Here is a 14,307-nt window from a genome sequence, read left to right as displayed (position 1 = left end):
TTTGCAGGTTCATGCTTCTCTATGCAGCCATTAAATGCTGAACTTTCTTTAGGCTCCATCCTAGGCCCTCTGCTCTTCTTACGTTCACCTATACCTGCTAGCTTTAATTATCACTTATTTGCAAGAAGACTTACAAATTATTATCTCCAGCCTAGGCACTTTTCTGAGCCTCAAAATCCATCTATCTAACAGCCTCTGCCTGGTTATCTCACAAAGCACTTCCAGATTAAAATATTCAAAACAGCCTCTCTTTAAACCTGACTCTTGCCTGCTGTTTCCATCACCAGCTATTAAGTAGCATGAGCAAGAAACTGAGTCATCCTTGACTTCTCCCTCTCTCTCTGTGATACAATCCATGAAGTCATTTCAGTTCTATTTCCTAAATATTTAATTTATCCACTTCTCTTCATCTCCTCTACCCTGGTCCAAGCTACAGCATCTCTCTTAAAGACTACTGTGATAACTTCCTTTTGTAGTTGACTTCTCCCCAAGACATTCTCCACATTGTGATACACTGATATTTACAAAACCTAAGATAAAGGAAAAACTCTTAACATGACCTACAAGGTCCTGCCCCTGCATGGTCTGACACCTACTTACCATTCTAGCTCTGTCTTGAACTATGCATGTTTTCTTTCAGTCTCTTTTACTTAATTTTGTTCCTCTTGGCCTTGCTGTTGATTGGAATGCTCTTCCCTTTCTCTTTGCCTCATGTTCTCCTACCTATCCTTCAGATCTCAATCAAATGTCAACTCTTTTGAGGATTTCCTTGACTTCAGTGGCCAGGTCATACAAACCTATCACAGACATTTAGGGCCCCAGATACGTCTTCAAACATTTCTTTGTGTGTCTTTTTTTTTTTCTTCCTTTTTTTACTACTGTCTGAAGTGTCAGCTCCATGGAAATTATCTAATTTTACATGCTACCCTCTGCCTTGCAAAGTGTGTGATGCTTTATAAATATTTTTGTATGGATGAGAATGAGAAAGAGCTTTTGATTCCTTTTATCCACATGTGAAATTTAATTACATTTAAATTTAATTAATTTGCATGCAAAAAATCTACCTAAAACTTAAAAAAAGTGTTAGTGATCAATGAATCTCACGTATAACAACACGCACATATTGCACCAAGATATATATGCAAGGATGTTCATTGCAACACTGTAATACTATCAATCTGGAAACAACCTAAATATTCACCACTAGGAGAATGGTTAAATAAATTGTGATATATGCACAGCTTGGAATATAACACAGCAGTTAAATAAAATGACACAGAAAGATAACCCAAGGTATATTGTTGAGCAAAAAAGGCAAATTACAGAATAATGTGAATAGCATGCCTCCATTTCCTACACAAAAAACTGCATATAATTTGTGCCTGAAATGTATAAAATGAAGTCTGAAAGGGAACTATTAACTGTGGTTACCTCTAAGAAGAGATCAAGTGAGAGGAGTAGAATCAGGGACTTCTACTTTTCACTGTACTTATTTAAGTATTTTTTAAAGTCTTTTTTACATGAATGTATTACTTATATACTTTAAAAACAATAAAAGGGAAAAGGATTTAAATAAAAAGTACTAGTGAGTGCTGTAAATACAAAAGGGCATCATTCAAAATTTACCTTTGTAAGCTGAGTGGGATCAAACCGAAGAACCTTTTGGTTACAGCAGGGATAAATTCCAGTGCCAACAGTATTCAATGAACTTGCTGTGGTAGGGTAAACTACTGTTTCTGAGTGGTACTGACAATGCGAAAATTCAATACAGAGAAAAGCCTGAATAAAAGAAATACATGAATTACTGAATAATAAAATATATTGAATAAAAGAAATATATAATAATTATTGTTCCCACAATAAAATTATACATCTCAAAAATATACTTTACTCAAGACCACATATTGCATGTTCCATTTATGTGAAATGTACAGAAAAGGATGATCTATAGATAGTCAAAGTAGATTAGTAGTTTCCAGGGATTGGATTTTATAATAGGGAGTGGCAGCAAATAAGCATAAAGGATCTGGGGTGATGGAAATGTACAAAAATTGGATGGTGGTGATGTACAACTCTGTAAAATTTACTAAAAACTAGTGAATTGTACAGTTAAAATAAGTGAATTTTATGGCATGTAATTGTACCTCCATAAAGCTACTGAAAAGCAAAAAACAAAATCACTTTACTTAAAATTCAGATGAATTAAATTGATTTTGATGCATATTTAATTTTACAAATGGGCAGTCACACCAAAAATTTTCCAGAGACTTCTGATCAAGATGGTAGAATAGATGGTACCTGGCATAACCCCTTCCCACAATCAACCAATTTACCACTATTAAAAAGCAATGAACTGCCAAGCTGGGGCCATTAGAGCTCAGGGGAAGAGGAAGAGAGACCTATGGAATTCACAAAGGCAGGAGAAGCCATGATGAGAGAATGAAAGGATCACTCTGACCAATTTGAGCCCTGACCATTTCAAGGCTGGCCCTGGTAAGTACACGGAGCAAGAGCTGGCAAAAGCAGCTGTGCCCTTCATATGAAGTTGCTTGGAGGCTGCAAGGGAGAAGAGGGCTTTGGTGGCCCCCAGGCCAGCAAGACCACTGACAGGGTCCCTGTGGACCCACATAGGAGTGAGGGGCCACAGACAACAGAAAAAAGGAGTTACTCAGAGGCTGATAAGTCATCTCAATGGATCAGCACACGCTCCGTCCCATGGGAATTGTTTGGAGTGTGGGCCGTGGGGGACACGAGCTCACTGTGGGAACATGGCATGCAGCATGGACAGCTGATATGCTCTCCAATCAGCGCAGGACCACTCAGTGGAGACTGCTCAGGAATACAGAACTGCAGGGGGTGCAGTTTGCTGAAAAGACTCAGGCCCAGACCAGAGTTTCCACACAACCCAGGTGTACCAGACCTCACAAGACCCAGAAGTGCTTACAAGGCCAACAACTCAAACCTGAGCTGCACAAAAAGCCTTCCCTAGGGAATCGGCAGCAAAGTAGCAATTTAGCTCAAACACAGGGCTCAAGTGCTGGTTCCCACAGAAACTTCCCCCATTTTAGAAGTAAGTGAAGGACAACAAATTACTTTCAGTGCAGAGTTTAAGTGGTGGGAACAGAGAATAATCCAACACGGAACTGAAAGAAAAAACAAAAAATCCACAGATCAGAGACAAAGTTCTGATATTAAACAGTAAAGGTCTAACACTACCAAAGAACACCTATAAAACCTAGAAGGAACGGAAAGCCCCTCTGGCTCCCAAGCCAGGATGGGGGAGGGCCGAGGGCCTCAGCCACACACCCCTGCCATCCACATCCAGCCCAGTGATGACCACCAGGCCACCACAGGATGTGCCCCAGGCTCTCAAACGGGACTGGTGGGGGACCAAGGGCCTCAGCCATGCCCCCTCTGACATCTGCATCCATCCCAGGAATGACGATTAGGCCACTGCTGGAAGCAACTTGGACTCCTGAGCTGGAGTAGTGGGGGGCTGAGGGCCTCAGTCATACCCCCTGATATCTGCATCAAGCCCAGTGACGACCACTGAGCTGCCAGTGGAATCACACCAGTACCCCTAGCCGGGGAAGTGGGGGGCCAAGGGCCTCAGCCACGTCTCCCTGACATCTGCATCCAGCCCAGTGATGACCACCCGGTTGCCGGTGGAAGTGCCCCAGGCTCCTGCTGGAAGTGCCCCGGGCTCCCGAGCTGGGGTGGTCGGGGGCTGAAGGCCTTAGCCACACATCCCTGTCATCCACATCCTGTCCAGCAATGAACATCAGGCTGCTGTTGGAAGTGCCCTGGGCTCCCAAGCTGGAGTGGGGGGGGGCCAAGGGTCTCAGCCATGCCATTCCAACATCTGCAACCATACCAATGATGACCATCAAGCCACTGCAGGAAGCTCCCTGGGCTCCTGAATTGGGGGGCACTGAGGGCCTCAGCCACACACCCCCAAAGTCCACATCCAGCCAAGCCATGACTGAGCTGCTGCTGGAAGCCCCATGGGCTCCCCTGCTGGAATGAGGGGGGTGCCATGAGCCTCGATCAGGTCCCCCCTTTCTCTTTCTTCCATCCTACCCCCCTCCCTTCTCCTCTCCCCCTACCCCCAACTGCTCCACAACATCTTAGAATGTAAAAAATAATAATAATACTAAAAAAAAAATTAATTATTTAAAAAAAAAGTTTTCCAGAGAAAAATGAAATAAAATTTTGCCTCATTTGCTTCATTCTTGAGTATTTTTAAAAGGTAAATATTTAGCATCTATATTAATGAAAACTTTGAATCACTGGTTAAAAAAACTTGTCAAGGTTTAATCATAAAATTAATAGGTTTCAGAATGTTTATAATTTGGTAAAATAATTCAAAGAAAATAACAAAATAAGCAATTCTAAGCACTGGTCTTGAACACAAAAGCAAGAAAGTATAGTCTATAACTCAGAATTTTCTGTTGTTAATTTCAATTATGATTTTCAAATAATGGTTTCTAATTTAAAAATTTTTAGTCTGATAACTTAAAGGTGTATACTCTCATGCTAAACTGGTTTTAGAAGTTTGATATCTTGTAGCCACAAAAATTCCTTGAATTATTTAAGTCAAGTGAACAGATATGATGTCAGGGGAAGAGAAGGGGGTGGAGAGGAATGGGTAAAGGGGCATGAAAATCAACTACAAAGTATATTGAGAAGTAAAATAAAAATATAAATTAAAAAAATAAAAATGACTTTTATATAAAAAAAGTTTGATATCCTTTTTATAAGTGATACTAAAATTGTAGGGAGGACTGCTAAATAGCTATTACATATACAAAAAAACTCAAACCTGACAATATCAATTGCTACTGAAATGTGGAGCAACTAGAAGTCTCATACATAGCTGGTAGGAATGCAAAAAATTCAGGAACTTTGGTAAACTTTCAGGAATGGTAAATGTTAAACTTTACTGTGCAACCCAGCAATCTTATTACTAGGTAATTACCCAAGAGAAATAAAACCCATGTTCACATAAAAACCTGTATGGAAATGTTTATAGCAGCTTTCTTCATAAAGGCCCCAAACTAGAAACACTACAAATGTTCTTCAGCTGGTGACTGGATAAACATACCGTGATATATTCATACAGTGAACTATTAGTTAGCAATAAAAAAGAGCAAACTGGTACATGAAACAACATGGATAAATTTTACATACATTTTGCTAAGTGAAAGAAGCTAGATTCAAAAAGCTAAACACTATATGATTCTGTTTATAAGAAATTCTGGAAAAGGCAAAACTATAGTGACAGAAGATAGATCAGTGATTGCCAGAAGATGGGGTGGGAGAAGGAATTAATTAAAAGGGGGCCCAATGGAATATTTTAGGATGATAAAAATGTTTTATGCATTGATTGTGGTGGCAGTTACATGACTATATACATTTGTCAAACCTCACAAAAAGGATGAATTTTATGGTATGTAAATTATACTTCAAAAAACTGGATTTTAAAAAATTATGGGAACATAGGGTACCCACTGGGTGGAATCTCACACAGTTTGAAACCCCACTTTGATGGTTTTGGTAAGCTGCTCTTCCTTCTCTCTACTGAAAATTACCCAAGTGAGAGAGGAAAATTACTAGAGAGAGAAGAACTTTAGGGATTCATAGTTTTTTAAAAAATTTATTTTTTTCACTGGCATGTTTATGGGGTACAATTTGTTGTTTCAATACATGTATATATTGTATAATGATCTAATCGTAATAGTTACCATATCTATCACCTCAACATTTATCATTTCTTTGTGGTTATAACATTCAAGATCCTCTTTCTGGCTATCTTGAAATATACAATACAATATTATTAGCTATTGTCACCCTAAAGGCACCAGAACTTATTCTTCTATCTGTAATTTTATAACTTTGTATCAGCCTTCCAACCTTTCCCCAGTCCTCCTTTGCACACTTCCTTTTCCCTGTGTCTGGTAACCATTATTCTACTCTCTATTTCTCTTTTTTCCCTCTCTTTTTAATATATTTTTCTTAACTGACCCATGATAATTATATACATTTAAGAAGCACAATATGATATTTGAGTATATTCATATTGTGTGTAGTGATCGTATCAGGGTGCTTCATATATACATCACCTCAAACATTTGTCACTTCTTTGTGTTAGAGACATTCAACATCATCTTGACTAGCTATTCAAAGATATACAGCACTTTATTAACTATAGTCTCCCTGTATTACTATAGAACAATAAATCCCATTCTTCCTCTCTCTGTACTATTTTGTATCCACCTCCCCTGCCCACCTTACTATTTTACGCTCTACTTCCATGAGAATTCATAAAAAACTGAAGGTAGAAAATTCTAGAATTGTACATAGAAAACATACATAAGATTAATTTGGAATGACTATGATTTATAAAGATGCACTGATTCCATAAAAGGATTTACTGTTAAAATAGTAAGCTTTCTTATCCTTTTATCATAGTCTTCATTTATAAAAAATGAACAAAAGCTTTTTGGGAACACAACTGTTATAACAAAAAGTGCACAAACCAATAACATCCTATTTGTAAAGGTGTTTCTGAATTTCTGTAGAGATGGATGGGCCAACAGAGAAACAGTTTGGATGGAAATAAAGGCAATAAGAATTCTGTACTTTTTTTCCATTGAAAAAATGAATTTCATCACTTAAAACCTGTTGCTTTCCTAAAAATTCAGCAAGGCATTGATTGTTTCAGGAATGAAAACAAAAAAGAGGAAGAAGAAACATGGCAAGAGAAATGAAGCCAGCTGCAAGCAATGTTTAACAGTAACAGTACCATTGCTTTTGCCACTATTTTCTTTAAAAAGATGTTAGATATTATACAAACACATCCAAACACACTAATTAAACAGCATGGGTCAAAAGAATGTTGCTCTCAATGTTTGCAGAGAAGGATATTTAAAAAACAAAATTCACCTGATAACATCTTGAACAAGTCAGCCAGTTGATCGTTCCCCACAAACGCCAATATACATCTCTCCAAGATTTTAATTCTTCAAAAAGACTGTTCAAATACTCATGAACATCCCAAGTTTTATCTCTGGGGAAAGAGTTCTTATATTATTTTTCAAGCAAGCAATATAGACAATGTGCTTTAAACAGATGTTTTTAAATTTGTGGTTTATTTCCAAGAATGTTCCTCAAATGATGGATATGGCATGAACTACACTGAAAGGTAGATAAAATTTCATTTGGGAGTTTGTTTATTCTGTGGATAACAGAAAGAGGTATGAAATGTTGAATGCTAAATTATTTTGCCAAGCTAGATAAAGGATTATAAATTAAATATAGTTTGAGTATGCCAACACTTGGAACTTAGGCATGTATTGATGTATTGTTAAATGGAATCTTTATTCTAACTGTTTATATGTTGTAAGACAAGTTGTTATTAATTATTGGTGATTTTAAACATTTCATTAATATACTAGTTTCTTACATTATTTTCAAACAGAATTTTCTAATAATTGAGTAGTATAGAATATACCACCAGGTTGTAGTAATACACATTTTTAGATTAAATAATACACAGTTTAAAAATAGCAAAGGCTTAAGCCATATTTGCTATGGTCACATGTAACTCAAGTTCTTATTCTTTTTAAGTTACTATTTTAATTTTTTCTAACTTTTGCTATTTTTGTGCTTAATTCAACAAATAACAAAAATGCCATCATTTTATTACAAATTACATAGGCACATCTGTCTTGAAAGTTATTTAAAGACAATTTTTAAAATGTGTGCATCTATACTGGCCAGCCACCAAAAAAAAAGGATAAAATGTGTGCACTGATTGTTGACTTATAAGAAAATATTTTGAATAAAACAACAAAAATCAGTGTTGAAGTTAACATCAATTACTTTTTTCACATACTACTATTAATAGCTGTTATTGTCAGGAAGGAAGGAATTTTCAAAAAATGAATCAAATCTCAAAGACAAAAAAAGTATAAAATTCCAGACGCTTAAAACAACCAATGAAGATTGCCAGATTATTGTACTGAGAGGAAAATAAATCATTTTAAAGTTGATTGTGTTATTATTACTAGAATAAAATTAAGTGTTGCCCTGTATTTGTTTTAATGTTTAAAATATGAAATATAACATTGTAGGTTTTTTCTTTAATATAGAACAAGTAAAAAAGAAAATTAAAACCGTCCATAATACTATCACTGAAAATTAACATTTAGTGAATGTGTGTCTAAGTTTTGCTTTATATCCTATTTTTTTCACTTAATTTACCACTAATAACTTTCTATATAAGTATGCATTCTTTTACATTATTCTTAAAGGCTGCACATTAAGAACTGATTAGATGTGTTTTATATAGATATACTATTGTATGAACATATATTAGTTCGTTTAATCATTTGCGTATTTACTTTTTTCTTGGCTACTTAGTATAAATGTCTTTGTTAAATGCTTTCACAAATTCAACATTATCTCTTTGGATAAATTCCTAGTAGTAGAATGTTACCAAAGAATACAAACATTTTGAAGTTTGTTTTCCTGTGACATACCAATTTACAACACTCTTCCCCCAACTCAGAATGAGAACTTGTTTTGAACATAAAGAGGAATATGTATTATGTATTAGTGAAATATGTATTAATGGAATACTAACAAAGTATGAAGAATAAATAGATTATGAAAAATCCCATTGTAAAGACAATTTTCCTCACCAAAATTCAACTGAAAGTAATTTGATTCTCTTATAAAATTCAATATAACATTTATATAGAAAACTAAAATCTGTTAGTGAAAATAAATTTAATGGCAGTGACCAGAATATTTTTCAAGATTAATATTCAATTATTTTTATCATATTAAAATTTAAAGACATTATGAAATTTTACCCAGTAAATAAAATGTAGCTTTTACAACAACTTTGTTTTGAAAGTACCATCTTTCTAAATCAAAATTGGATCAAAGATGTAGAAAAGATGTTATCCTAAGCTTATAAAAGTAATTACACTTTTATAAACACACTAGAAATTCACATTAAAAAGCTGTATTTTATCTTCACTACACCTTATGTGTATATAGATAATATTTCCATGTCGATCTACATTAATTTTTCCAGGAATGCAAGGAATTCTTCTTTCTGTTTCTTTTGTTAAAAGTTTCTTACACAAACAGCATCTGTAACACAAGGATGATACAAAAAACATCGAAAAGAAATTTAAAATGTAGTCATTAAAAAATATAGCTGCATCATACAGCACATCAAAGGAAAAACACATTACCTTACCTATATAATGTTGCTGCATTACTCCGAGAATCTGGATTCAAGTACTCAGGATCAAACAGTCTCTCAATCTTCTTACAAAAAAGTTTACTGTTAACAACAAATGACCAACACATTAATTTTCTATATTTACTAAAGTTACTTTATAGTGATGAAAATAAACACTATGTGTACATGTGTAAAATAAGATTAATAAATCCTTAGATTCTCTTTGGGAGTTTATAATACATTTTTGGTGTTCTAAGTAAATAAATCACTAATGAGAACATCAAGAATCTATTTTCACAAGAAAAAAAAAGATTGATGGATATCTACCTTTCTTTCAGTCCTTTGTTATTAGAATATTCAAAATTTAAGATTTTGAGAATTTAACAATCTGTGTCTACCAATAACTAGGTAGAGGATCTTTGCCAACTTAACCTCTCTAAAACTTGTTTTCTCATCTACAAAATGTGGTTAATAAATTCCAAACTAATCAGGTTTCATAGGTGTTAAATAATATGTTTTTAAAGAGTGCCAGGCATAGTGTTAAGCATTCAGTAAATGTTAACTACTTTATTATTATGCATAATATAACTGAACTTGAAGTCTTATAAGTATGTCATTAATTCCAAATGTATGTCCTGACTGTCCCCATTTTCACTGTGTAAATGTCTGCTGCTATTAAAGGCCAAATCTAGATTTAGGATTCCACTGTTTTCAAGTATTTAGCCCTTGGCTAATTCCTCTCTGCCTCATTCCCCTTAAGGACTAAATTCTTGGATAATCCCCTGCATTATTTATTTCTTCCTCTCTAATGGATCGTCCTGATCACCATATAAACATAATCTAGTATCTACCTTCTTTTAAAAAATCCTCTCTTGAGCCTATCTATCCCTAACAGCTACCGCAAAATTTTTCAGCTATCACACAGAGCAAAACATCTGGAAAAAAGTTTTCTAAATCCAACTGATCACATTTCTGTCCCCATCTTACTCTACATGATAGCAGCATTCCACACATTTGGTCACTTAATCATTTCCTCCTTTTGAAACCTTTCCTTTTACCTTTCCTTCTACTTCACTGGCTCTTCCTTCTCAGGCCTTTCACTGGCTATTTCTCCTCTGTTGATCCTCTAAATATTGGGAAGCCTTTATCTATACTCTCTTGTTAACAATTGGAAAATGAAATAAGAATAGCATTTACAATAGCACCAATAAATGCCTAGAAATAAATTTAATAAAATAAAAAAGAAAAATATCTCTACAGTGAAAACTATAAGACATTGCTGAAATTAATTTTAAAAGACCCAAATAAACAGCAGGTTATAGTGTGTTCAGGGACCAAAGACTCAATATTATTAAGATGTTAAATCTTCCTAAATTGATCTACAGATTCAATATTAACCCCAAATTCCAGTAGGTTTGTGTCTGTGTGAGAAAGAAAAAATGGAACAGCTGATTATAAAATCTATACAGAAATGCAAAAGACCTACAATGGCCAAGACAGAAATCTTGAAGAAAGGCAAAGCTGGAGAATTTAGATTACTAGATAAAAAAGTTATTAGGCTACCGTAATTAAGACAGTGTGCTGCTGATACAAAGACAGACAAATCCACAGAACAAAATGAAGAACTCAGAAACAGACCTCACCTATAGTCACCCAATTTATAGTAAAGGTGCCACTGAAATTCAGGATGGTCTTTTCAATATATGATGCTGTGTCAATTAGATATCTATTTGGGAAAAAAGTGGACCTTGGGCCCTACCCGATACCACACAAAAAAATTAATTCAAAATGAATAATGAAAAAACATAGGAGAGTATCTTCACCAACTTCAGGTAGGCAAAGATTTCTTGAACAGGACACAAAAAACACTAACTATGGTCTCTTGCTAGGGAATCTCATCCAGTTCGATGGTTTCAAACCTTATCTACTCTTAAAGTTCTATTTTAAGCCCTGACCTCTGACCTAAACTCTAGACTATCTCTGCTACAACTTACATCTAGAATAAAGTATATCCTCCTTGCTATGACCTAAACAGCCCCTAGTGATATGACTACTGCTGACTTCATCTCATACCACTCTTTCTCTTTATACTAGGGCCTGTCAATAATTTTTAACATAATATTCACTACTACCATATGCTCATATGTTCATTACACAAAATAATTACTAATTTCTATCTTAAGTCATTGGCTCTGGTTAAATTTTACTTCATTTAAAATAAAATAGAAATATATTTCTAAATATATTCTACAATAGAGTATTTCACTAAAATGAAATAGAAATATATTTCTTTTAACAGGAATATTAGGTTTAAAATTAAATTTTAAAAATTACCTCCTAAATTTATCTTTTTTGTCCTTTAACTCATCAACTTCATCGTGTGTGAACAAATCAGCTATACGTGTAAGAAGATTTGCATTAATACAGTTCATGTTGCATGGGGTAGCTACTATGGCATTCATATTTTTGTGGCAATACTGAATACATTGTTCAACCTACGAAAACACAGAACAGAAAATGAAAGTTGAAAATAGTCTCATGAAAAGTAATGTCATAGCAATACCTTTCAAACATAAAATTTATTAAAAGCCTAATCTGTATTGCTAGGCACTAACTGGGTTTTGCTTATTTGGGTTACTCTATGTTCCAAAGTGGTCCAGCAGGTCAAATTTGTAAAGACATATATACATACCGAGAAAAATTATTTTCAGCCTTCTCTATTTCAAACAAAAATGTGTTTATTATGCCTGCGGCAAGTATAAATCTTAGTCTATAAGTTACTCAAGTGTGCAAGATATGTGACTTCCTATAATTAAATTTATTTATAATTTTGAGCCTCCATTTCTCTGGATGGCAGAATTGAAATTTCAGTCAATTCAGGGTTTTCTCTGTTGTGTTTTCTCTCTTTAGTTTGCTCTCTGACTTTCTTCCCCTCCCTCCAAGCTGAGGTGTATTTATTTACTTTAAAAGTAAAAAGAGGCTAATATGTATTCTTCCAATTTTTTTGCTTATGGCATAAAAATTATCCTTTGGGGCTTACATATCAAAACTCAAAAGTTAAGGACTCTTTTAGACTCTGCCTTTTTTCTGTAACCCTTCTCTGAAGCAGTTGGCTAAATGGGGAGGGGTTAAGGAGTAGAAAGAATACAGGGAACCAGTAAAACTCTAAAACAATCAAATAAACAAACTTCATTTCTGCTAACATATAAAATTTATATGGAAATGCAGAAGAAAATTCTGCCCTGTACAGTTTTACCAGGAATTAAAAACAAATATTTATTTAAATATTAACCATAAAATATCAATCACAAAAACATATAAAATAATTTCAATAATAAAGAAATTTATTAAATAAAAAAAGAAGAAAAACAAATATATTTAATGTTAGAGCTTTAAGTGTATATTTATATAATTATGATTTTATGTTTCATTAGCTACTCTCAAGCAACAGACACGAACTTCCGTGATACACATACAAAATTATATTAATAGTTGGACACTTGTTCTTTATTCACTAAACTATAAATGAAAGACACAAATAAGGAAAATATGGTTAAAGAAATTACTTTAATAGCAAAACAAATATATTCCAATTTTCATTTAATTTGGATGTAGGGCAAAACCTCTTTTGGGGTAAAGTTAATTTTGTTTAGTTTCATCAAATACGATAGTGAACTATTCCTCGAGGATTGTTTGCTTTATAGGCCTAACACACGAATGATACATACTAGTCTTAAAACCCCTTCCCAACCAAACAAAGTACCTTCAAACAGGAGCAGTTTATTCTAATAAAATCACACTACTGAATTAACTATTTTAGTAAGATGTCTTAGAATTTTCTAGACATTTGAAGGGAAAAAAAAGCATAAGTAAATAGAAGATCTTGGCGTTTTAAATTAATACTTACTAATGAATCCATTTTCAAAAACTCAGAAGAAATAAGAATTGAAATGACATTTCCTGGCTCTAAAAAAAAAAGAGAAAAAAATTAAATTTTCCTTTTAATTTGTACTTCAAACTCCTCAGAACAGGCTCCTTTTTACCTTAAAAGAGGATATTACTTTAATAAGAACAATTCAATATAATCCTACTATATCATATGGCTTAGACACACAAAAGAAAGAACAATCAATGTTAAAACTTAGAGTACAGAGAAAACACACAGTAAGTTTGCCCTGGAGTTAAATTCATATCAAGTAAAAAGACTCCAGCTAACCACATGATATATGCAAAAGTCTCAGTGAGAAAATCTTTAGAAATTATTAATGAGAGTACTTATTAGTGAAGTTATTTCAGAAGTAGTTCAATGCTTGTTATGAACAAATATTTAATTTAAAAAGATTCCGAGGGTAGCAAAAATTTTACTACTGCAAAAGTGCCAAAGTCACTTCCTAAAGGCATACTGAGCCTTCAGCCATGCAGAGATAGGAAAGGGGGATGTCACCAGACACTACAGTTTCAGTAAACCTGTCATCTCCCATGAGGTATATTTAAAAAAAAGAAAAAAACAAAACAAAACAACAAACGGATTTCCCACCATTACAGTACTAAGACAATCCTTCTAAATCTTTAGTAATACTAGAAATCCTTCTCTCACTAAGCAGCCAATGATTAAAATAAGTAATCCCAATCTTTCTCTAAATAACAATTCTAGATTGAAGGTTCTCAAGTAGAAATGGTAAAGGGAGGAAGAAGCTAGTGAAATAGCTCCTTGGAAAATTGTAATATACACCATCCCACATAAGAACCAGTGGCTGGAGTATTAGAGATTTAATTAAGCATTTTGGTAGTTTTCCTGCTTAGAATAAATATTGCTTCTGTAAGGTTTACATTTATAGCCACTAATTTAAGATCAATGATAAGAGAATAACTAGTTTTGCTCCATTTTTTTTTACCTTCACTACACACATAAATATGCTAGATCAGAAAATATTTTTTTTTCTCTCCACACATTTTGATATTTATTCTCACATATATAACATAGCTGGGTAGTCTAAAATCTCTGGACTCAGGCTGAACATTTTGACTTAGCAATCTTATAATTTTTA

General features: G+C 33.9%; 1 protein-coding gene across 1 annotated transcript in view; it reads right to left on the bottom strand.

Annotated features, from left to right (window-relative positions):
- The window catches only part of SANBR (SANT and BTB domain regulator of CSR), a 57,697-nt gene that overhangs the window by 25,657 nt on the left and 17,733 nt on the right, over positions 1 to 14,307 (bottom strand). The window contains exons 7-12 of the mRNA XM_063078568.1: positions 13,167 to 13,225; positions 11,594 to 11,754; positions 9,275 to 9,361; positions 9,055 to 9,165; positions 6,946 to 7,069; positions 1,627 to 1,779 (exon numbers count right to left, since the gene is read on the bottom strand). Of these exons, the coding sequence (XP_062934638.1) occupies positions 1,627 to 1,779; positions 6,946 to 7,069; positions 9,055 to 9,165; positions 9,275 to 9,361; positions 11,594 to 11,754; positions 13,167 to 13,225 (695 nt within the window). The remainder of the gene's footprint in view (positions 1 to 1,626; positions 1,780 to 6,945; positions 7,070 to 9,054; positions 9,166 to 9,274; positions 9,362 to 11,593; positions 11,755 to 13,166; positions 13,226 to 14,307) is intronic.

Source organism: Cynocephalus volans, chromosome 14 (genome assembly GCF_027409185.1).
Source record: "Cynocephalus volans isolate mCynVol1 chromosome 14, mCynVol1.pri, whole genome shotgun sequence".
Lineage (NCBI taxonomy): Eukaryota > Metazoa > Chordata > Mammalia > Dermoptera > Cynocephalidae > Cynocephalus > Cynocephalus volans.
Note: the sequence above shows the minus strand (reverse complement) of the source record. Positions and strands in the feature narration are given on the sequence as shown.